General features: G+C 44.4%; 1 protein-coding gene across 2 annotated transcripts in view; it reads left to right on the forward strand.

The window, feature by feature from the left end:
- HEMD (uroporphyrinogen-III synthase family protein) overlaps window positions 1–22928 on the forward strand; it is a 39372-nt gene extending 16444 nt beyond the window's left edge. Inside the window, exons 3-10 of one of the 2 annotated variants that reach the window (XM_086797731.1) lie at window positions 3983–4070; window positions 4199–4265; window positions 21250–21365; window positions 21674–21769; window positions 21990–22045; window positions 22121–22206; window positions 22420–22551; window positions 22687–22928. In XM_086797731.1, the coding sequence (XP_086653857.1) occupies window positions 3983–4070; window positions 4199–4265; window positions 21250–21365; window positions 21674–21769; window positions 21990–22045; window positions 22121–22206; window positions 22420–22551; window positions 22687–22744 (699 nt within the window). In that variant the 3' untranslated portion in view covers window positions 22745–22928. The remainder of the gene's footprint in view (window positions 1–3982; window positions 4071–4198; window positions 4266–21249; window positions 21366–21673; window positions 21770–21989; window positions 22046–22120; window positions 22207–22419; window positions 22552–22686) is intronic. The other variant, XM_086797740.1, reaches the window with a different exon arrangement.
- Window positions 22929–23727: the final 799 nt, after the last annotated feature.

Below are 23727 nucleotides of genomic sequence, written 5' to 3' on the forward strand. Positions count from 1 at the left end.
GAGGCTTATGTGCGTGCATGTATTACTTGCCAAAAAGTGAAATTTGACAGGCAAAAGCCTCCAGGTTTGCTTCAGCCATTGCCTATTCCCTCGCAACCTTGGGAAAGTATCACGATGGATTTTATTATGGATTTGCCTAGATCCCAGCATGGAAATGATGCTATTTGGACTATTGTGGACAGGTTTAGCAAGCAAGCTCATTTCTTGCCCGTCAAGAAAACCATTAAAGCTGATCATATGGTAAAGCTTTTTCTTGCTAATATTTTTAAGCATCATGGTATGCCTGAATCCATTGTTGGGGATAGAGATCCCAGGACTACAAGCCTATTTTGGAGGGCTTTATTTGATAATATGGGTACTAAGCTTGAGTTTTCATCAGCTTATCATCCCCAAACGGATGGCCAAAGTGAAGCTGCCAATTCAGCCGTGTTGGATTTATTGAAGTGTTATGTGGCAGATCAAAAGAGTGCATGGGAGAAGTATCTTCCACTTGTTGAGTTTGCCTACAACAATACGATCCATGCTTCCACAGGAAAGGCTCCGTTTGAGATTATTTATGGCAAAGTGGCCTTACCACCTATCCTTCGAACAAAGGATGAGATATTTGCAGCTGATGAATATGTTCGTGACTTGGATGTTGCCTTTGGTCAGGTGCGGACAGCCATTGCAAGATCTCAGGATAAGCATAAAATGGCTGCTGACAAGCATAGAAGGGACATGGAAGTCAAAGAAGGTGATTGGGTATTGCTGAAATTTGAGACGGCTAGGCTTCGCAAGAGGCCAGGACGAGAAGGAACATATCCTAAGCTTTCTCCTCGCTATTATGGACCCTTCAAGGTGATACACAAAATCAATGAAGTGTCCTACAGGCTTGCTTTACCTAATCATTGGAAGATTCACAATGCTTTTCATGTGAGTCTATTTCGGAAATATGTGGGGCCAGATCCTGATGAGCCTGTCACAGAAGATCCCCCAGAGATTGAAGAGCTTGAGGAGATCCTCCAGCCAGAACAGATTGTTTTTCACAAGGAGAGAAAGCTACCTGCAGGAAAGCTTTCCAGGAGATACCTTGTGAAGTTTAAGAATTATTTGCCTATTGATGCCAAGTGGGTAAATGAGGATTATTTTGCAGATTACCCACAGTTGTTGCAGGCATATCTTGAGGCTTTTCAGTTGAGGTCAACTCTTTAGAAGCCCGGGGGGATGTCACCAATTGGCCGACCATTTGGTCCATCTCCAGTTTTTGCGTCTCGTTCACTTGAGGCCAAGCCGGTGTCTCGTGTGAAGAGGCCAGTATTTTTGCTGACATGGACGGGAGCCAGACTGGTGCCACCCGTGTGTTAGCAGGATGGTGTCGTATGGACGGGAGCCAGACCAGTGCCACCCGTGTATGACCTGGACTGTGTTCGATCCATGGGATTGTCACGCCATGGAAGAACCAGTATTCGTGCCGTGTTTTGCCTATGGGACTGTCACACCATAGGGAGACTCGTGCCTGGAACTGTGTATTACCTATGGGACTGTCACTCCATAGGAAGACCAGGTTTTTATGTTTTTATGTCGTGCCAGTTTTGTGCCGACAGATATTTTGTACTTGTTCCATGAACGGGAGATATGTCCATGTTACTATTTGCACATGCACACATATTTTGCATGTTTGAAACTGTTTTCGCATGACATGTATTTGTGTGTTTGCCTGCTTGACGTGTTACTTACTGAGCGGGGACGCCTGCCAGTGAGTCGTGAAGTCTGCCCTGTATTCTGACAAGTTTTGGTGCATGTGAACAGGTGGTAAGTATGTCGCACATATTGTTTTAATGTTTCATATTCTAACCTTTCATTTTATAAGGTTAGGTGTTCACATTCACTTAAATGTGGGCACCCCCTTTGGGCACCCACTTAGGGGCCAAGGTGGGGAGCCCCACTTAAGTGAGTGTGGGGGTGGGCATGGTCACCTACCCAAACTCCCCACCCACATGCAAACGTGGGTATCACCAAAGTTAACTTCACCTTAATTTTAATAACAAGGGACTCTCTCCTTCAAGCGTGGACACCCATCGCTTCTATCTGGCGTTGGTTCATCACCCGGCGATCACCTTCCTATCGGCTGCTCCACCACCCATACAAGCGACTGCCTCTACTCTCCACAGGCGGTTGCTTCATCTCCTATATAGGTGACTGCACCTTCTGCAGGCGGCTGTCACCTCCAGATTGCTGCGCTACCTCCTCTTACAGGTTGTACTGCAGCCGGCGACTCCTCCTGGACCAGCAGGCAGCGTGGTACCCCCGGTAGACTGCCACCAGCAGACGGAGCTGCCTTTGTAGGCGCTTGTGTGCTCTCCTGCGCATCTCTTCCAGCAGATTACCTTGTTCCACTACAGGCACCTACACTACCTCCATCTCCTCTTTGCAGTCAGAACGTTCATCTGCAGCCAGGCAACTTTATACTGGTTGCTCTTCCACGCTTCTTGAGGCTGAGCCACCTTCTCCTATACAACAAGTGGCTGTGTTCCTGCAGCGAGATTTTACTTCTCCCAAGGCAGTTGTTCTATCGCCTATTTGCACGAGGTTGCACTTCCTTTCCATAGGCGGTGTTTTTCTTTCTTCAAGTGGCTACATCTCGGTGTCTCCCTCAAGTAACTGTACACATGGGTATTGGACTTCCTTCTGTCATCCACAACAAGTAAGTGAATTTTCAGATTAAATAAAGTACTTTGTGTTAAATCTGCTAAGGGATTCATTCCCTCTACGGCCTCACCCGTTCGGTGCCGGGTTGTCCAAGCTTTATTGGAGAACCTCGGTCCAAAGGTGCTGAGATCGGGAGAGCCAGGCGTTAGTACGAGAGCGCCTGTTTGTGCGTGGTCTCGGAACACCAGTGAGGCGCTCTCCGCGGAGTCCAGTGAAAGCACAGGACCGTAGAGATTGGACCACACTAGTGGTCATTCTGCTTCGAGCTTCTACATCAAGTTTCGACTTCGAGCATATTTGTTTGGTACTGTTTTCATATGTACATGGACATTATCTGGTTCTTGGAACCCATGGAGCATTGTATTCATTAAATACTCCCAATAAATATATCAAATATTGAGGGGGGGGGGGGGGGTCGGCCCGTTCCGGCCCCAGTGCTGGTGTCCATCTTTCCATTTCATTTCATTTAAATTTCAAGTTGTATTTAGTTGTCCATTTCAAATTTGTGGTTTTAAAGTTGTGCTATTAAGCGTGTGGGTGTCCAACGGAGTCTTTCCCACTTGACGGGATCGGTTTCAGCTGCTGGTCGGCCAGCCCAAAACAGGGCGATAGCACATAAAAACCCCATGACTGAGAAATCACCCAGTCAGCCAGTATATAAGGAGTCGGCCAGCACTGTACCAAGAGGCAAACCCAGTCGGCCAGTAGTACAACAGCCGACAGCACAAGAACAACCCTCCCACATCCAGCAAAACTGGGGAAAAATGGAGATACACCTAATTGGGCGGGCGCACCCACAACAAAGGCCCTAGTGTGTAATGGACAGACAAGAGATGACTGCTAACATTTGTTTCCCCAACTGAGAAAAGAGTTTTGCATTATTTTACTTCCTGGCTGCCCTAATTGTGAAAATTCTATTTTCAGCTTTTTCGTCACATGACTTTAGGGCGGCGGAATGATTGGACTTGTGGGGCAGGAATCGTTGTTCAAATCCTGTCAGCTTACACCCGCTGAACTCTATTACTAAATATATAATATATATCTCTCTCAGAAAAAAAAAGAGAGCTTTGCATTCTTGTACTTCCCATTTTCCTTATCTCCATATTCCATTCTTCTATGTTTTTGTTTTCCACTGTAACTGCAAAGAGGCTCTGGATCAAGTGCTTAATCACTCGTCTAGATTGTACAAGGTCTTTGCATTCTTTTTATCGTGAAATTGTAAAACAATGGTGTAGTTTTTAATCTTCATTCTATTCTTATTTTAACCTGAAAAAGGTGTATTCTGCTTTAGCAGAATACCCATGGAGTTTCGAGTTTAGAACTTCCCCTTATCGAGCACAAGGAAGGGCCTGACTTGGCGAAGCTGCCATCCGTAATTCAAGGTTATCACGCGTCTCTTTGCTCAAGTATTAAGCTGTAGTTGTACTTTTAAAAGCTGCTTTGCCATGGATATTTGGTTCCTCACAGATGCAGGGACTCTTTATCAATGATGTCTTTTTGGAGTGGACAGAGAATACCTTTGATTGGATTGTTATCACATCACCAGAGGCAGCTTCTGTGTTTCTAGAAGGTTGGAAGTAAGCTCAGAACTTTCTTTTGTATGTGCATGTGACGTATGCTGGAAGTAAGCTCAGAATTTTCTTTCATATGTGGGCATGATGTACGTTACTTATTGAAAAAGGGCATGTTGGATGCTTGGACCTAGTCATCATGTGAGATCTATTTAACATAAAAAAGTAAACAGCATTTTCTATTACAGCTCAATGATAGCACCTGCCTTAATGTCTAATAAGGCCAAATGAAATACTTTTTGATGGCCTAAGCTGTCTCCGGTATTTTCTTGTGTCCTCCGTGTCATGTGCATCACATCTGTGAGTGCCACATGTTGGAGTGGAGACAAAGGTAGCAGCACACACATAGATGCAACAAGCAAGGAGAGAGAAGCACAACACTTGAATGAGTGAAGTACAAGTGAAGTGACATGATAAGGTCACTTACACACTCATAAGAGTGTGTACCCATGCTTGGGGGAAAAAACCTCCCAAGGAGGGAAAAAGTTTCCCGGTCCATTATCAGCATACGTCTGCACATCATTACCATAGAAATGGCTACAAATCCCCCTTGGAGTGATGACGTGAACATGTATAGGGATCATGTGGTTGATCAATCTCCAAATGGCAATAAGTCCAAAGCTTTGCGCAAAAAGCTTCGAACTTCTCTCGTCGTGAGAGAGTCTTTGTGAACATATTTGCCACATTGTCGTAGATAGAGACATAAGCCAAACTAATCTCTCGTGCAATGAGACTCTCCCTGACATAATGATAATGCATCTCAATGTGCTTTGTGCGAGCATGAATCACTGGGTTCCTCGCAATTGCTAATGCACTTTGCTTGTTAGTGAAGATGGAGGTGGGAGTGTCCAACACTAAGTTCTGACAAAAGTTGTCTGAGCCATACATACTCCATAGTCACTATAAAAGTTGCCTTGTACTTAGCTTCACAATTCGAAGTGGCCATCGTTGGTTGCTTCTTGCTGAGCCATGATACACACAAATCACCAAGATGAAAGCAAAAGCCACTAGTGGATACTCACGTGTCATAACATCGAGCCCAAACGGAATCACTGAAAGCATGCAACTGAATATCACCCCCTTAGCATACAATAGCCCAAGGGACTGAGTGCCTTGTAAGTATCAGAATACTCATTTCAATACTTACTTCCGAGATTGTGCATAAACTTGCTCAAGTGGGAGACAAAATTGAATGTCTGGTCTTGTATTGCATAGATAGATGAGGCACCCAATAGCTTGCTGATAAAGGGATGCATCAAATGGTTCACGTGCATCTTGGAGACTAAGACTAGCACTTGTCTCTATTGGTGTAGCAACAGGCTTACAGTCTTCAAGACCAAACTGTGTAAGCAGTCTTTGTATGTACTTTGACTGCAACATCACAATACCGTCATCACACTCCATAAATTGTATGCCCAAATAATAATGTAATGAGTCCAAATCTATCATGTCAAATGACATGTAATTCAGCCTTGAAGGTTGAAATCTTCTTCTCATGAGGGCCTGTGAGCAGCCTGTCATCAACGTATAAAATGATGACCAAAAAACAATCTTTACTTCTACATGGGAATTCTTAGTTGGATTGATGTAAAAACCATTTGCAAGTTGCAACCAAGTATGCATTTATCTTCTCATACCATGCTCTGGGAACTTGCTTAAGGCCATATAAAGCTTTTTTTAACTTGCATACTTTAGACTCCCGTCCTTTCTCAACGAAACCACGAGGTTGAGATACATAAATCTCATGCAAATCACCATTCAAGAAGGCAATCTTGATATCCAACTGATATTCATTCCAACCATAATGTGCTGCCAATGCAATAATATACTTGATTATAGTCATACGAGATGTGGGTGCAAGGGCCTCATCATAATCTATGTCCTTCTCCTAAGCATAACCCTTTGCAACAAGCCTTGCCTTGTAGCGGTCAACACTACTATCAGCTTTATGCTTAAGCTTATAAACTCACTTTGTATCAATGGCCTTTTTACCGTAAGGTAAATGTGTCAAATACCAAGTTCATTTTTGATCATTGAGTCATACTTATCCTGCATGGCCTGCATCCACTGAGTATTTTTGTGTGCTTCCTCAAAGGAAACATGCATAGAAGCTTAAGTACGCGTCTTTAATATAAAGTACTGTACGTCACGTTTTTTGAATAAAAAACGTCTATATGATAAAAAACGTGAGTCTTTGTAGTCTTGAACAAAAAATCGATTTTATAAGGTTGTGAAGATAACGTTCTAACGTTATGAAAATTGTAGGAAATCAGCTCGTGAGTTGTTGCGCGTCTTTTTCTCTCTCTGGAGTCCCTCGATTGTGGCCGTCTAAGCTGATCGAGTCCTTATCTTCTTTGCGCACAAGCTTGGCAACCAAGAGCTCTCTCTCTCTCTCTCTCTCTCTCTCTCTCTCTCTCTCTCTCGCTCGCTCGCATCCACCCAGCACTTGTTGCCCCGTCTCGCGCACCCCTGTCTTCCGCTTGTTGCCCAACACCTCTCTCCGCCCAAACCTCTCTCTCTCTCTCTCTCTCTCTCTCTCTCTCTCTCTCTACCTTCTCCTCCTCTACTTTCTCCTCCTCTTTCGTCAATTTCTCTTTCCTTATTCAAATTCTCTCTAATTCTCTCGAATTTTTTCAAATTTTCTCTTATTTCTTAATTTTTCAAATTTCAATTTCTCCCAATTTCTTTAATTTTGTCAATTTTTTGAAAATGCTCCAATTTCCCCCAATTTCCTAACCCCAATTATCTCCAATTTTTCTAAATTTCTTATTTTTTCAATTATCTCGATTTCTCCCAATTTTTTAAAGTTCCCCCAATTGTTCCTAATTTCTTTATTTCTTTCAATTTTTAATTTTTATTTTATTTTTTTTAAATATTTTTTTTTTCCAATTGCTACAATTTCCTCTAATTGCCTTTAATTTCTTTAATTTTTTAATTTTTTCTAAATTTAAAAATTTTCTCTATTGTCCCAATTTTCTCTAATTGCTCCCAATTTCTCCCAATTGTTCCAATTGTCCCTAATTTTTTAATTTTCCCTAATTGCCTCGATTTGTCCTAATTTTTTCAATTTCCTCTAATTGCTTAATTTCACCCAATTCTCGTAATTTCTTAATTTCTTTCATCATGGGAAGAAAGAAATTCCTGGGTTGAACGGAGGTGATTGAAAATAAGGAGGGAAACAAGGTCATTAATTGGAGATGTAAGCATTGCAACAATGGCTACAGAGGGACTGTGCCGTGAGTGAAAGCTCATCTTCTCAACATTCCCGGGCAAGGTGTTGCTTGTTGCATGGCGGATATTGCAGATGATGTAATCTTGAGAATGGGTGGTGATCCAGCTACCATTCGTGCTGCAAAGAGAGCCTACATTGAGATTCAAGTGGTGCCACCTTCCATTGGAGATTCCTTCCCAACCTCGCCCCAAGACGAAGCTCCATCGGTTGCTACTTCTTCTCGGGCTCATGTCACATCTCATCCGCAGAGTGCTTATGGAGGTAATGTTACCAATGCATGTCAATCTGTAAGCATTCCAAATGTGTCAAATAGGCCGTTTGCAACAAAGTTGGAGCAAGCTCAAGCATGAAAATGCTATACAAAGAGTGAGGCAATTTTTTTTTGAGTGTAATGTGGCAGTTGACCACGCACGAAAGCCTGCCTTCTTGAATATGATGAGTGCAGTGGCAAATGTAGGGCCCTCTTCAAGCCCCCATCCTATGAGACTCTTTGCACTAAGGAGTTGAAGGCGGAGGTAGAAGAGATTGAGAAGGAGCTGGTCAAATCAGGGCTGCATGGGTGAGGTATGGATGCACCATACTATGTGATGGATGGTCAGACATCAAACGACGGCCTCTTATCAACATCCTTGTGTCTTGTTGCATAGGCACTACTTTCTCGACTAGCATTGATGGTTCCGTAGAGGCTCATATAGCTCAATACATTTATGAGCAACTGAAGGCGGCAATTGAGGAGGTGGGAAGCGCAAATGTGGTTAGTCATACTCAGAGGGGTGCACCATGGGTATCATCTACGAGTTAATGGACAAGGTGGGTACCACCTTTGACGCATGCAACCTCTTTGACGATAATAGGTATGTTTTGTGCTCATAGCTATGGAGTTTGTAGTATCTATTTTATGTGCCATTTATGAGAAATTTAAAATCAAGGCCCATGGGCTGCTGCACAAAGCTCTATTTTTACTTTAAGCCTTGAATTTTCTTAGGATGGATGAAATCAAGGAGATATGGCAAACAAGATGGAATTGGTTTCAGCGCCCTATTCATGCTATTGCCCACATCCATAGTTGCAAGCATTCTTTGCATTTGCACATTCGCATACGAGTATGCTAAGTATGCTAAAGAATGCTTCAAACCTTGGCAAATTTGCATTCGTGATGAAACCGATCCCGTCAAGTGGGAAAGACTCCGTTGGACACCCACACGCTTAATAGCACAACTTTAAAACCACAAATATGAAATGGACAACTTAAAACAACTTGAAATTTAAATGAACAGAAATGGAAAGATGGACACCAGCACTGGGGCCGGAACGGGCCGACCCCCCCCCTCAATATATGATATATTTATTGGGAGTATTTAATGAATACAATGCTCCATGGGTTCTGAGAACCAGATAATGTCCATGTACATATGAAAACAGTACCAAACAAGTAGGCTCGAATTTCGATGTAGAGACTCGAAGCAGAACGACCACTAGTGTGGCTCAATCGCTACGGTCCTGTGCTTTCACTGGACTCCGCGGAGAGCGCCTCACTGGTGTTCCGAGACCACGCACAAACAGGCGCTCTCGTACTAACGCCTGGCTCTCCCGATCTCAGCACCTTTGGACCGAGGTTCGCCAATACAGCTTGGACAACCCGGCACCGAACGGGTGTTGGCCGAGCGGGATGAATCCTTTATCAGATTTAAACATAAAATACTTTACTCAAATCTGAAAATCACTTACTTGAAGATGGTTGATAGAAAACCAATATTTGTGGTATGATGAAGATGAAACCACCCTTGTTGAAGAAAGAGTTGCCTCGTGAAGAATCACCAAGACAAGTTCCACCACAATGGGCACAGCCGCCTCTTGCCTGGTTGCTTCAAGTGGGGGCAGCCGCCTGTAGATAATGGGCAGCCACCAATAGTGATTACAGAGGTGCAGCCTGAGGTGCAGCAGTGCTGTAGGAGAAGAGTCGTTGGTACAAGTAATCACAGCCGCCTACTGTAGCACCAACTTGTAAAAGGGAAGACGACAGGTTGCAGTAGTGTACACAGCCGTCAGTATGAGAAGGTAGCGCAGCAGTCTGGAGGTAACAGCCGCCTGCAGAAGGAAAGGCAGCGTAGCCTTGCTAGAGATAAAACACACAGCCGCCTGTAGAGTGGGCAGCCGTCAGCCTATGGTGCAGTCGCCTGTAGAGATAGACAGCCGCCTGTGAAGAGCAGCAGCATGCGTGGAGTTAACAGCCGCTTGCAACAGCACTCGACCACCTGTAGAGAGGCAGGCGCAGCCAGCAGCAGAGGGTCGCCTCCATGAAGAGCATGCGCCAGAGTACAGGGGGGAGATGGCAGCGCCAGCAGCAAAATTCAGTGACACAGCCCGCAGCCTGGTTGCTGTAGGAGCAGGGGCACATATAGATTCAGCAGCAGCCGCCTGGGAGCAGGTTTGGTTGCAGCCAGTAGTGCAGGGGCCACAATCGCTTGCAAGAAAGGAAGCGCAGGTTGGTGAAAAATCAACGCCAGAAGGAAGCGATTCATTCTACGCTTGAAGGGGGCCCTTTTTTTAATAAAATTCAAGTGAAGATACAACTAGGGATTTCCCACGCATGCATGAAGGGGGACTAGTGGGGGTAGGTGACCATGCCCACCCCCACACTCACTTAAAAGTGGGGCTCCCCACCTTGGCCCCAAAGTGGGTGCCCAAAGGGGGTGCCCACTTTTAAATGAATGTGAACACCTAACCTTATAAAATAAAGGGTTAGAGTAAAATATTAAAAACTACTTGTGCAACATTCTTACCACCTGTTCACATGCACTAAAACTCGTCAGAATACAGAGCAGACTTCACGACTCACTGGCAGGCGTCCCCGCTCAGTAAGTAACACGTCAAGCAGGCAAACACACAAATACATGTCATGCGAAAACAGTTTCAAACATGCAAAATATGTGTGCATGTGCAAATAGTAACATGGACATATCTCCCGTTCATGGAACATGTACAAAATATCTGTCGGCACAAAACTGGCACGACATAAAAACATAAAAACCTGGTCTTCCTATGGAGTGACAGTCCCATAGGTAAGACACAGTTCCAGGCACGAGTTTCCCTATGGTGTGACAGTCCCATAGGTAAAACACGGCACGAATACTGGCTCTTCCATGGCGTGACAGTCCCATGGATCGAACACAGTCCAGGTCATACACGGGTGGCACTGGTCTGGCTCCCGTCCATACGACACCATCCTGCTAACACACGGGTGGCACCAGTCTGGCTCCCGTCCATGTCAGCAAAATACTGGCCTCTTCACATGAGACACCGGCCTGGCCTCAAGTGAGCGAGACGCAAAAACTAGGAATGGACCAAATGGTCGGCCAATTGGTGACATCCCCCCGGGCTTCTAAAGAGTTGACCTCAACTGAAAAGCCTCAAGATATGCCTGCAACAATTGCGGATAATCTGCAAAATAATCCTCATTTACCCATTTGGCATCAATAGGCAAATAATTCTTAAACTTCACAAGGTATCTCCTGGAAAGCTTTCCTGCAGGTAGCTTTCTCTCCTTGTGAAAAACAATCTGTTCTGGCTGGAGGATCTCCTCAAGCTCTTCAATTTCTGGCGGATCTTCTGTGACAGGCTCATCAGGATCTGGCCCCACATATTTCCGAAATAGACTCACATGAAAAGCATTGTGAATCTTCCAATGACTAGGTAAAGCAAGCCTGTAGGACACTTCATTGATCTTCTGAATCACCTTGAAGGGTCCATAATAGCGAGGAGAAAGCTTAGGATATGATCCTTCTCGTCCTGGCCTCTTCCGAAGCCTAGCCTTCTCAAATTTCAGCAATACCCAATCACCTTCTTTGACTTCCATGTCCCTTCTATGCTTGTCAGCAGCCATTTTATGCTTATCCTGAGATCTTGCAATGGCTGTCCGCACCTGACCAAAGGCAACATCTAAGTCACGAACATATTCATCAGCTGCAAATATCTCATCCTTTGTACGAAGGATGGGTGGCAAGACCACTCTGCCATAAATAATCTCAAACGGAGCCTTTCCTGTGGAAGCATGGATCGTATTGTTGTAGGCAAACTCAACAAGTGGAAGATACTTCTCCCATGCACTCTTTTGATCTGCTACATAACACTTCAACAAATCCAACACGGCTGAATTTGCAGCTTCACTTTGGCCATCCGTTTGGGGATGATAAGCTGATGAAAACTCAAGCTTAGTACCCATATTATCAAACAAAGCCCTCCAAAATAGGCTTGTAGTCCTGGGATCTCTATCCCCAACAATGGATTTAGGCATACCATGATGCTTGAAAATATTAGCAAGAAAAAGCTTTACCATATGATCAGCTTTAATGGTTTTCTTGACGGGCAAGAAGTGAGCTTGCTTGCTAAATCTGTCCACAATAGTCCAAATAGCATCATTCCCATGCTGGGATCTAGGCAAATCCATAATAAAATCCATCGTGATACTTTCCCAAGGTTGCGAGGGAATAGGCAATGGCTGAAGCAAACCTGGAGGCTTTTGCCTATCAAATTTCACCTTTTGGCAAGTGATACATGCACGCACATAAGCCTCAATGTCTTTACGCATGCTTGGCCAAAAGAAATACCTCTGAATCATGCGAGTAGTAGGCATAATACCTCTATGACCAGCATAAGGTGGAGCGTGACATTCGTCCATAACCTTTGGACGCAAATCCTTCACCACACATAGGCAATTATCCTTCATGAGATAACCCTCGTTGATAACATAAGAGGAATGTGAATGACCAGCCATCAAATCAGTCCATATATGGCAAAAATCAGCATCCAAATGATACAAATCTCTCATAGCAGATAGATCTCCATGAGAGGCCACTGAGACTGCAGCAACATAAGGCCTCCTAGATAGTGCATCGGCCACTACATTTTTCTTTCCTTGAGTATGCACAATCTGAAAATGAAACATGGAAAGAAAATTTGCCATTCTCATCTGCTTCTCTGAAAGCTTAGTTTGAGATAGAAAGTATCTCAAGCTTTGATGATCTGTCTTGACTACAAATTCAGCCCCAAGAAGGTAGTGTTTCCAAATCTTTAAGGCGTGAATTACAGCCAAGAGCTCTTTCTCATAGATATCCATATGAAGCTCAGCATCATGCAAACGACGGCTCTCGTATGCAACTGCATGCCCTTCTTGATTTAGGACAGCTCCTATGCAATCACCACAAGCATCACATTCAACCATGAATGACTTGTGCAAATCAGGAACAATCAATACTGGACCACATATGATCGCATGCTTGAGCTGCAAGAAAGCATCCTGTTCCTTTGAAGTCCATTTAAAAGCAGTTTTCTTCTTCGTGAGATCATGTAGAGGAGTGGCAATCATGGCGAAATGCCTTATGAAACGCCTGTAGTACGAACATAATCCCAGAAAACTACGTACTTGATGTACGTTTTGCAATTCGGGCCAATTCCGAATAGTCTCAATCTTTGCAGGATCCATTGTAACTCCATCCTTGGATACAATATGTCCCAGATAATGAATCTCTGAAAGGAAAAACTCACTTTTCTTGGCATTGACGAAAAGTTTATGCTTCCGCAACTCTTCGAACACTGTGACCAAATGAGTTCTGTGTTCCTGCTCATTCTTGGAGAAAACCAAGATATCATCAAAGAAGACTCCTGTAAACTTGCGATGGGGTCGGAATATCCTATCCATCATACGATTAAAAGTAGCAGGAGCATTGTTGAGACCAAAAGGCATTACCAAGAATTCATATAATCCGAAGGCTGTCCTGAATGCAGTCTTATGGACATCTTGTGGCACCACGCGTATCTGGTGATAACCACTCTTCAAATCAAGTCTGCTAAAGCAAGCCGAGCCATCAAGCTTATCCAAGATATCATCAATACGTGGAATTGGAAATCTGTTCTTGATGGTAAGCTTGTTTAAAGCTCTATAGTCCACACACATACGGAATGATCCGTCCTTCTTTTGAACAAGAAGCACAGGAGAGCAGTAAGGTGAGGAACTGGGCTGAACCAAACCTTTCTCTAAAAGCTCATTTACCTGCTTCATGATTTCTTCTTGTTGTGCAGCACTCACTCGGTATGCGGGTTTGTTAGGTGGAGAACTACCTGGCACAAGATCTATGCGGTGATCTTCGGGCCTTTGGGGAGGTAATTCACCTGGCAATGAGTCAGCAAAACAGTCTTTGAATGCATTAAGAAAATTCAGCCGATCATTAGACATAGCATCCACACTTTAATGATTTGGCACAAGACTATCACGCACAAAAACCAAGTACGCTGAAAGACTCTTTTTCATTGCTTTATTAATTTGGATGTGTGATACAACTGGGATAGAATCCCCTTCTTTGCCAGCATCAATAAAATGCATGCGGCCTTTATGCATAAAAGAAATCATATTAGACTTGTAGTCTTTGCGGGGCTCAAGCCTATGGTGCCACGGCTTGCCCAACAATACATCACATCCATTCAGTGGAGCAACTAGGAAATGCTCATTATCAAGGTAGCCCTGGATATGGATGCGCAACTTCCCAATCAAAGGGGTAACCTGCACCTCTTTGCCAATAAATGCAGCTTCAGCTTCAATCTGAGGTCCCATATTTTCAACCTCAATACCCAATGCAGCTGCCATTTGCATAGAGATGAAATTGTCAGTTGCACAGTCATCAAACATGAAGAGTGCGGGCTGATCCTTGATTTGCCCCCAAGCCTTGCAAACCATACGCTCTTTTGCATCATGACCTGTATTACCTTGCACATCAGGAACTGCATGAACATTTGCTTTGGTGTGCTTGTCCTCGTGCTTTGGTTTGCGATCTGGGCATTGCCGAAACATGTGGTCTTTGCTACCACAAGAAAAACATTTTCCATCCTTAGCATATTGCTCTCTTTGCTCCGGAGTTAATCCAAATTTGTTCTTCCTTGGGCCCTGTTCTTTTGATGTGTTATTTTCAGCTTTACCACCCTTGTAGGGCTCCCGGAAGTTCTTTCTAGGTGGCTGTCCACCCTTTTGCTGATTTGGGACAGCCTTGTCCTTCCCCTTGGAACCTCCTTGATCCTGCTTGATCTTGAGCACCAATTGCTCTGTAGCAAGGGCAGAAGTTGTGAGTTGTTGCAACGTATGTTTTGGGTGCAATTCAATACCCGATCTATAAGCAGGTTGCAATCCAGAACGAAACTTCCTCTTTCTTTCCTCCTCAGAGATTAGCATGAAGGGAGTCACTTCCAGCAACACTTTCCAGAATTTGTTAACATATTGTTGCACACTCTCATTATCTTTTTGTCCCAGCCTATCCCACTTTTGAGTGAGAGTTTGCTCCGCATTGGGTGGCAAGAACTGAGCATAAAATCTATCTTTGAATTCCTTCCAAGTAGAGATGGGATCCTTGGTGATCTTTTCGGTGATCCACCAATGGGCAGCAGTGCCTTTCAGAAACATGCTAGCATGGCGCACCTTCGACTTTTCTGTAAAGTCCTCATCGCTAAAAGCAATGTCGAACTGTGCCACAAACGCTAACACCTTAGAAGCATCATGTTCACCATGAAAGACATCAAATTTGACAGATTTATCACCTGCTTTGAACTCCTTGAGCTTCCTGGCATGAGGCTCATGGTCCTCTCTTTTTCTTTTCCCCTTATCCAACGGGGTAGCCCTGTCTGCATGGGCTCCATGGGCCGTCATAGAAGCTTCATGGGGCACGGTGGCATGTGCTCCACGAACTCGAAGCTCAGATGCATGTGACTTACCTGCATATGGCATGGTCTCTCCATGAGACAACTCAGAAGGCAAAATTTTTCTGGAAGTAGACCTGTCACCATGAGATACATATCTTGCATGCATGTGACTTTCGTGCCCTCCATGAGCACTGGCATACATATATCTGTCAGGCTTAGTGACTTGGGGAGAGGATGCATGTCGAGAGGTGACAGTCACCTCTTCCTTTTGCATAAAAGATTTCAGCCTTTGGGATGCGGGATCTCCATGCTTCAAACGAGGTGGATTTCTGAATTTCAGCTCTCCGTCATCCCCCTCTTTGATATCTCACCTTTGCGGAGGAGATAGGCAAGTGCCAACTCCCTTGGTTTCTTGCCCACTTCACGAGCCATTGATTCAAAGGTTACATCAACCATAGCATCAGCCTTCCTGGCTTCAATAGCACTTTGTAGATGGGGATCTTCATGCAAAAACTTCAATTCTTGCTCTTGAGCCTGCAAAAGTTTTCTCATATGTTCCATTTCAGCCCTCATAGCTTCAGGCTCTTGTTCAAGCATAACTGTCTTTCCTGGAGACAGTTGACCCTTGGATTCACTATCCATAACCCTTTCAAGGGGCTTGTGCCTACCACGCAGGGCATCAGACCCACGAGAAGCACTAGATGGACCCCTCGAATTTGGTACTTCCAAAGGGTTGCCTTGGCTGTCCATTGTGTTCAAAGTTTGCTAAAAGCGGGATGTCCAGTACACAGGTTCGTTTCCCCACTAGGAAGAGGGAAACAACCGTGCTCTGATACCAATGAAACCGATCCCGTCAAGTGGGAAAGACTCCGTTGGACACCCACACGCTTAATAGCACAACTTTAAAACCACAAATATGAAATGGACAACTTAAAACAACTTGAAATTTAAATGAACAGAAATGGAAAGATGGACACCAGCACTGGGGCCGGAACGGGCCGACCCCCCCCTCAATATATGATATATTTATTGGGAGTATTTAATGAATACAATGCTCCATGGGTTCTGAGAACCAGATAATGTCCATGTACATATGAAAACAGTACCAAACAAGTAGGCTCGAATTTCGATGTAGAGACTCGAAGCAGAACGACCACTAGTGTGGCTCAATCGCTACGGTCCTGTGCTTTCACTGGACTCCGCGGAGAGCGCCTCACTAGTGTTCCGAGACCAAGCACAAACAGGCGCTCTCGTACTAACGCCTGGCTCTCCCGATCTCAGCACCTTTGGACCGAGGTTCGCCAATACAGCTTGGACAACCCGGCACCGAACGGGTGTTGGCCGAGCGGGATGAATCCTTTATCAGATTTAAACATAAAATACTTTACTCAAATCTGAAAATCACTTACTTGAAGATGGTTGATAGAAAACCAATATTTGTGGTATGATGAAGATGAAACCACCCTTGTTGAAGAAAGAGTTGCCTCGTGAAGAATCACCAAGACAAGTTCCACCACAATGGGCACAGCCGCCTCTTGCCTGGTTGCTTCAAGTGGGGGCAGCCGCCTGTAGATAATGGGCAGCCACCAATAGTGATTACAGAGGTGCAGCCTGAGGTGCAGCAGTGCTGTAGGAGAAGAGTCGTTGGTACAAGTAATCACAGCCGCCTACTGTAGCACCAACTTGTAAAAGGGAAGACGACAGGTTGCAGTAGTGTACACAGCCGTCAGTATGAGAAGGTAGCGCAGCAGTCTGGAGGTAACAGCCGCCTGCAGAAGGAAAGGCAGCGTAGCCTTGCTAGAGATAAAACACACAGCCGCCTGTAGAGTGGGCAGCCGTCAGCCTATGGTGCAGTCGCCTGTAGAGATAGACAGCCGCCTGTGAAGAGCAGCAGCATGCGTGGAGTTAACAGCCGCTTGCAACAGCACTCGACCACCTGTAGAGAGGCAGGCGCAGCCAGCAGCAGAGGGTCGCCTCCATGAAGAGCATGCGCCAGAGTACAGGGGGGAGATGGCAGCGCCAGCAGCAAAATTCAGTGACACAGCCCGCAGCCTGGTTGCTGTAGGAGCAGGGGCACATATAGATTCAGCAGCAGCCGCCTGGGAGCAGGTTTGGTTGCAGCCAGTAGTGCAGGGGCCACAATCGCTTGCAAGAAAGGAAGCGCAGGTTGGTGAAAAATCAACGCCAGAAGGAAGCGATTCATTCTACGCTTGAAGGGGGCCCTTTTTTTAATAAAATTCAAGTGAAGATACAACTAGGGATTTCCCACGCATGCATGAAGGGGGACTAGTGGGGGTAGGTGACCATGCCCACCCCCACACTCACTTAAAAGTGGGGCTCCCCACCTTGGCCCCAAAGTGGGTGCCCAAAGGGGGTGCCCACTTTTAAATGAATGTGAACACCTAACCTTATAAAATAAAGGGTTAGAGTAAAATATTAAAAACTACTTGTGCAACATTCTTACCACCTGTTCACATGCACTAAAACTCGTCAGAATACAGAGCAGACTTCACGACTCACTGGCAGGCGTCCCCGCTCAGTAAGTAACACGTCAAGCAGGCAAACACACAAATACATGTCATGCGAAAACAGTTTCAAACATGCAAAATATGTGTGCATGTGCAAATAGTAACATGGACATATCTCCCGTTCATGGAACATGTACAAAATATCTGTCGGCACAAAACTGGCACGACATAAAAACATAAAAACCTGGTCTTCCTATGGAGTGACAGTCCCATAGGTAAGACACAGTTCCAGGCACGAGTTTCCCTATGGTGTGACAGTCCCATAGGTAAAACACGGAACGAATACTGGCTCTTCCATGGCGTGACAGTCCCATGGATCGAACACAGTCCAGGTCATACACGGGTGGCACTGGTCTGGCTCCCGTCCATACGACACCATCCTGCTAACACACGGGTGGCACCAGTCTGGCTCCCGTCCATGTCAGCAAAATACTGGCCTCTTCACATGAGACACCGGCCTGGCCTCAAGTGAGCGAGACGCAAAAACTAGGAATGGACCAAATGGTCGGCCAATTGGTGACACGTGACCTTATTTATGTATGCATAAAATCATGAAACTTATGCCCAGATTATTGATTATGGGAGAAGAAAAGAGAACACAAACTAAGATTTAAAGTTAGCACTTACAAGCTGAAAATAAAAATGACGGTCGAGACAACATCTTGAAATCTCAAATTTTTACATGCTGTCCTTACAAGGACCCAAATATTGGCTAGACGTCCATTTTTAAACGTTGGAAAGACGTTGGGAAGAAGTGAAGAATGCAAGCCTTTGCAATCGCAAGTTTGCTACATTCTTTGCAAACGTTTGCATACCCTTGCAAACGAGAATGTTTGTAACTATGCCCACATCTTGCAGCCGCTATGGAGGCAAGAAGTCAAAGACATGACCGTGAGCTCAATGCAGGATGGAAAGAATACACTACTAGAGTGGAGCCAGATTCTATGAAGCAAGATCTTCTTGAGACTCAGCTTTATGGTTTCGAGATAGACATGATGTAGACTTTGGCTCGGCACGAGCGAGTCTTCGAGATGCACACGTGAAGCACGTCTGTTGGTGGGAAAAGTACGGTGGAGATTGTGCTGAGTTGCAGTACATTGCCTGAAGGGTTCTCTGACAAGATTATTCATCTGGAGCTTGTGAGAGAAATTGGAGTTTGTTTGCAGCTATACACATCAAAAAAAGAAACCGTTTCTCTCTTGCTCAGCTGAAACGCCTAGTGTTTGTGAATTCTAATCTACGGCTCCTTCAAAAGAGGGAACGTACAAAATCCATAAATGAGATCAACCCTGATTCCTTCAAGGTTGAGATTTGTATGGAAGAATTGGTGCACCCTACAAATGAAGACAATGAAGTGTGGGCTTTTCTTGCAGCATAGAGAGCACAACTTCAACACCAGACTAGGTTGAGGACCAACACCATAGTCAGAGGTAGAGGCAGAGGCAGAGGCATAGGTAGAGGATCGGAGCCAGAGCCAGAGGTAGCGAGCGATTGGAGTGTCAGTGAGGAGGATGAGCATGACCATGGAGGACATGATGATAGCTCAGACTTTGAGGAGTGAATCCCAAGACTCTGAGGCTCGAGTATCTTTCTAGCTTCTCTAGTTTTGACTCATTTTGTTTTGGATTTGAAATTTGGATATTTATCATATTTTGTAATTTCTCAAGAGCTACCTTTATAGCTCTATTATTTATGTCATTTGAATTAGAGGCTTGGTATTTTAATTATTGAATGTTGAATTGTGATTCCCGAATCGTGATGATAATTCACGATTTATGAACCATGGATCATGCTTGCTTGAAATCAATGGTGTTACATGTTTAGTGTAATTCAAAGCGTTTTTACTTTGTCATTCAATTTTTCAAATATCCATTCACAATTTGAATGTTGTTGCACTATAGTCTATACTGCATGCAATGTTGCGTATTATACTTCGCCGTATTATACGTCCCGTCTCGTACTTGGCTTCTATGGTTCAAACAAGTTCCTCTTCATTGCATATACTGGCAATGAGAGTATGATTCACAAAAGAATAAGATGCATGATGAGAGCCTGCATGTGTCCTGCCAGGCAAAGGAGTAGCTAATTTGCTATTCCACAATGTTTGCACCAGTCAGTTTGGCATACTGTTGGACGCCTATATGGCTGCCCTTTCCTCATCCACTTTATCATCCACAATTGCTTCATCAATAGGTTGATTTGTGGGCTAAAATTCGAGCTGATTTTTAGCTGGTATGGGCTAATTTACAACACCTTGTTGAGCATTCATTTGCTCCACATATGGCTGTCCGGAATTGTACAAAGGTAGGAGTTTATTAAAGATGTCTTGTGAGCATACATTTTACTTAGGGTCTGCCCTACCCACTACACAAGTGCTTTTAGGATAACCAATTTACTTTGTGAGGGTGAGTTTTTACCTCTGATAGTGGGTAAACTAATTAGATTACCTTGTGAGAGTGAGTTTTCACCTCCAGTAGTGGGTAAGTCTGTATTTATGTGATCATTTGGCAAATGATCCAGTACACTGACACTGCTCTTTCAATGTTTTCGCCAGTCAATTGGATGATGCTAGTGAGCTGGTGGAGGTAGCTCCCAATCATTCCACGCTTGTTTATATCTATCTCTTTTGGTAACACAATCCTCAAAAAGAGAAAAGAGGGCGGTGGGGGTGGGCAGGGAGGGAAGTAAACTATATTGACTCTTAGTGCAGTGTTATGGTCTAGAGGTTATGTGGTTTCATCTCACATGTTTAAGTGTGTTCAATCAAATTAATGGTTAATTGTTGAGGCTCCCCTTTTGGCCTCTTTTGCACCCTGTTTTAAGGGGCTTTTGGCCCACAATTCAGCCTCCCACATTGGGTCACTTGGGTGGGCTGCTTTTGGTGCTCCTGGGTTTCCTGTGACCATCTAAAACAACCCCAAACCTGTGTGTTCCTGTCTGCTGCCCGGCAGCCATGCTCCCACAGCGATCATCTGTGTTTGTATTTTGGCTTCCAGGTTTTTGGCCCGTTCATTTCATAGGTGTGTGCCTCTAGGCATTGCTCTACCCATGGTGGGCATGCACCTAATCTAACCTTGGCAAACCCTAACCTAATCACACAGCCACTCAATGTTCTTGTCCCTTCAATCAATCAAGGGCTCATAATGGTTATCTACTCTGCAGATGTCTTTAGATTTCCCACGGGCCATGTTACATGCATTGAGGACTGATGCATGTGACAGTTGCAGCTTGTTTTAGTAAAATTATTCCGCTTTTTTCATTGTGCAAGCGTAACTTTATTGTGTTCCATAGCACCCTTGTGTCACCCCCATTGTGTTGTAACAGTGTCCCAGAGTTATTGGCTCCGATGTACGGGCAACAGTAAGTTTCTTTGGTGGAAGTTCTGTTCTCCTCTCTTTCTAGTACCCTCTACCTTGTTGCTGTAGTTTTAAGGAAACTTGTTTGTCTTGTTGCGTATGCAAAAGTCATCTGTTTTTGAATTAGTGACTTTTCTTTTTGCGAATGCAAGTTCTTCTTAATCAAATAATTTCAAAATTTGATGGTGCAGATTAGCAGGTTCTCCAAATGCCAAGCTTGCGGTCGTGGGTAGCGGAACTGGGCAGGTCTTTGAGAATATCGAAGTCGACAATGCGAAACTTTCAATCGATTTTGTACCTTCTAAAGGTTGCTTTACCTACTTACATTGACTGGTTTGTTTCTCAAAGTGAAGTTGCATATGATTGCAGGGCCTTTCCTAAATTCTTTTCATGTCTTGACGACGGTTCCCCTCACCGGTCCCCTGCTACTCCGGAGCCTGTCTCGCCCTTCCAGCAGTCTCCCTTGTTTGTGACATTTTTTCTGTTCTCACCATAGTTCCACCCTTGCATGTCAATCAAAGGCATCTCCTGAGGCATGTAAAGCTCTTAGCTTTAGCTTGAAATTAATGCCTTTTGGAGGACAGAATGCTGACATCATCTTTTTTGGTGCTGAAGCAAATGCAAAGAATCTAGCTGAGGAGCTTCCCAAGGTTTCAGTGGAGGGAGGGAAAGTCCTTTACCCTGCATCTGCTAAAGCCAGTCATGATCTAGGTAATACATACATACATACATGTCTGCCCGGCATGCCTGCACACAGATTTTCTGCTTCTCATCAAATGTGTGTCTAATGCAATGGTGTCCCAAATAAAATTGAAAGACCATGATACCTTAATTTTGTGTTTGAGGCTTGAAAGGAAGGTTTCATGATCCCATAACATGGGGTACTTGGATAAGAAACATGTGATCTTTGTGACTGTTCTTCTTGCTGCAGAGACGGGGTTGTTGGCTCGTGGTTTTGAAGTAATTCGGCTGAACACTTACTCCACTGTAAGAAATTTTGATGCCTTGCATGGGATCTATCAGAGTGTCAAGATGGGACATTGAGCATTGGTTTCTGTTCAGGATTCTGTGAAAGTGATAGACCCATCAGTACTAGCCCTTGCAGTTTCGGCACCAGTTGTTGCATTGGCTTCTCCAACTGCTGTTCGGTATGTGAGAAGAAAAGACACTTTGTCTGAACCAGGAAATTAAGGACAACTATAAAGCTTAATTTGTTTTTTCCTTCAGAAGTTACAGGTTTTTAAAACGTTTTTTTTTCTTTAAAGTAGCTGAGTTTTTAGGCCTTGAAATCAAGGCAAGGAAAAAGTATAACTGCTTTGAAAAGGCAAAACTGTAACAGATTATTGTAAATTGAAGTGCAGGGCCTGGGTGGACCTAGTTGACTTGTCAACGTGGGTGGGTGCTGCAGCTTGTATTGGACAGACCTCTGCAGTGGCAGCACAAAAGGCTGGTCTGAAAAGAGTTTTTTATCCGGACAATCCAGGCATTGATGGGTCTCTCTCGATCTCTCTCTCTCTCTCTCACACACACACACACACACACACACACATATACACAAAGTTGTATTTATCATTGATTTTTGATGCCATAATCTGATGCATTATGGGCATTTTACTCTTGTAAAACAGATGGGTGCGGAGTATATTGGAAGCACTTGAAACACAAACATGTGGAAGTGCAGCATGAGCGAAATTGTGAGGTGCCTTGCTAGGTTCTTTTTTTAAACCTTAGCCAACCGAACGACATATTTCACCCACCCACCACAAGGAATTCTGAGAAGGCTGAAACAACCTTGTTATAATCTAATTTCAAATATGATTAATGCATTTTTTAATTTAATAGATCACAAGAAGAGCATTTTGGTGACGTAGATTATTTCTGTTCCTTATTTGGAATTGTAGGCTGGTGCATATGCTTGCAGGATTGAGTGCTAATCTTTGTTGTTTGCAATGGTCGAAATTCCTGCATATGCTGGTACCGGTCTACTGCATTCTTGTATTTGATTTGTACTCTCTCTCTCTCTCTCTCTCCACACACACGCACCCACCCACCCACACCATGGATAGCTTTCATCTACCATAGCTTCTCTCTCCTCTCTCCTGTGTAACTCTAATAACGAGCTTGGTTAGATCATGTTGGCCCGGTACCGTGACCTGCCGCAATCTGAGCACCGCCCTTTCCTCGCCTTCTCTGTTGGTGAGCTTTGCTTATCCCTCTAGTTGTCCGACCATCCACTACCACTTGCCATGACACGTTGAGTCTCCAGTTTCTCTGCCTTGGTCCCCGTGCCTAAAATGATTGCCAAGCATCAATAGCTTGGCGTCAGCATCGCAAACGACATTTATTCGAGGGGGATCTAATCTCCCATAATATTAGGTTCTTATTTGAGCCTCCGTCTGCAAGCTGTTCGCTAACAGACGCTGGTGTCTGTGTTGGCGGGATACAGTGGATTGGATCACACCTCTTCTCTCGCCCGATTTTCTGAAAACCATCCCCTGTTTCCCTTGCACCGACTGCTCTTATACTTGACAAAGCATCTGTGGCGCTGCCCTGTATGTGATTTTTTGCCTGTACCAGTAGATACACAGGGTCTCAACAAAAAATGACCTACACTCTGTAGGCTGCGTTTTAGGGTTTTTGCACCTGCGTTTCTGTACCTGCGTTTTAGA

Source organism: Cibotium barometz, chromosome 5, assembly GCF_041138505.1.
Source record: "Cibotium barometz isolate CiBa-2024 chromosome 5, ASM4113850v1, whole genome shotgun sequence".
Lineage (NCBI taxonomy): Eukaryota > Viridiplantae > Streptophyta > Polypodiopsida > Cyatheales > Cibotiaceae > Cibotium > Cibotium barometz.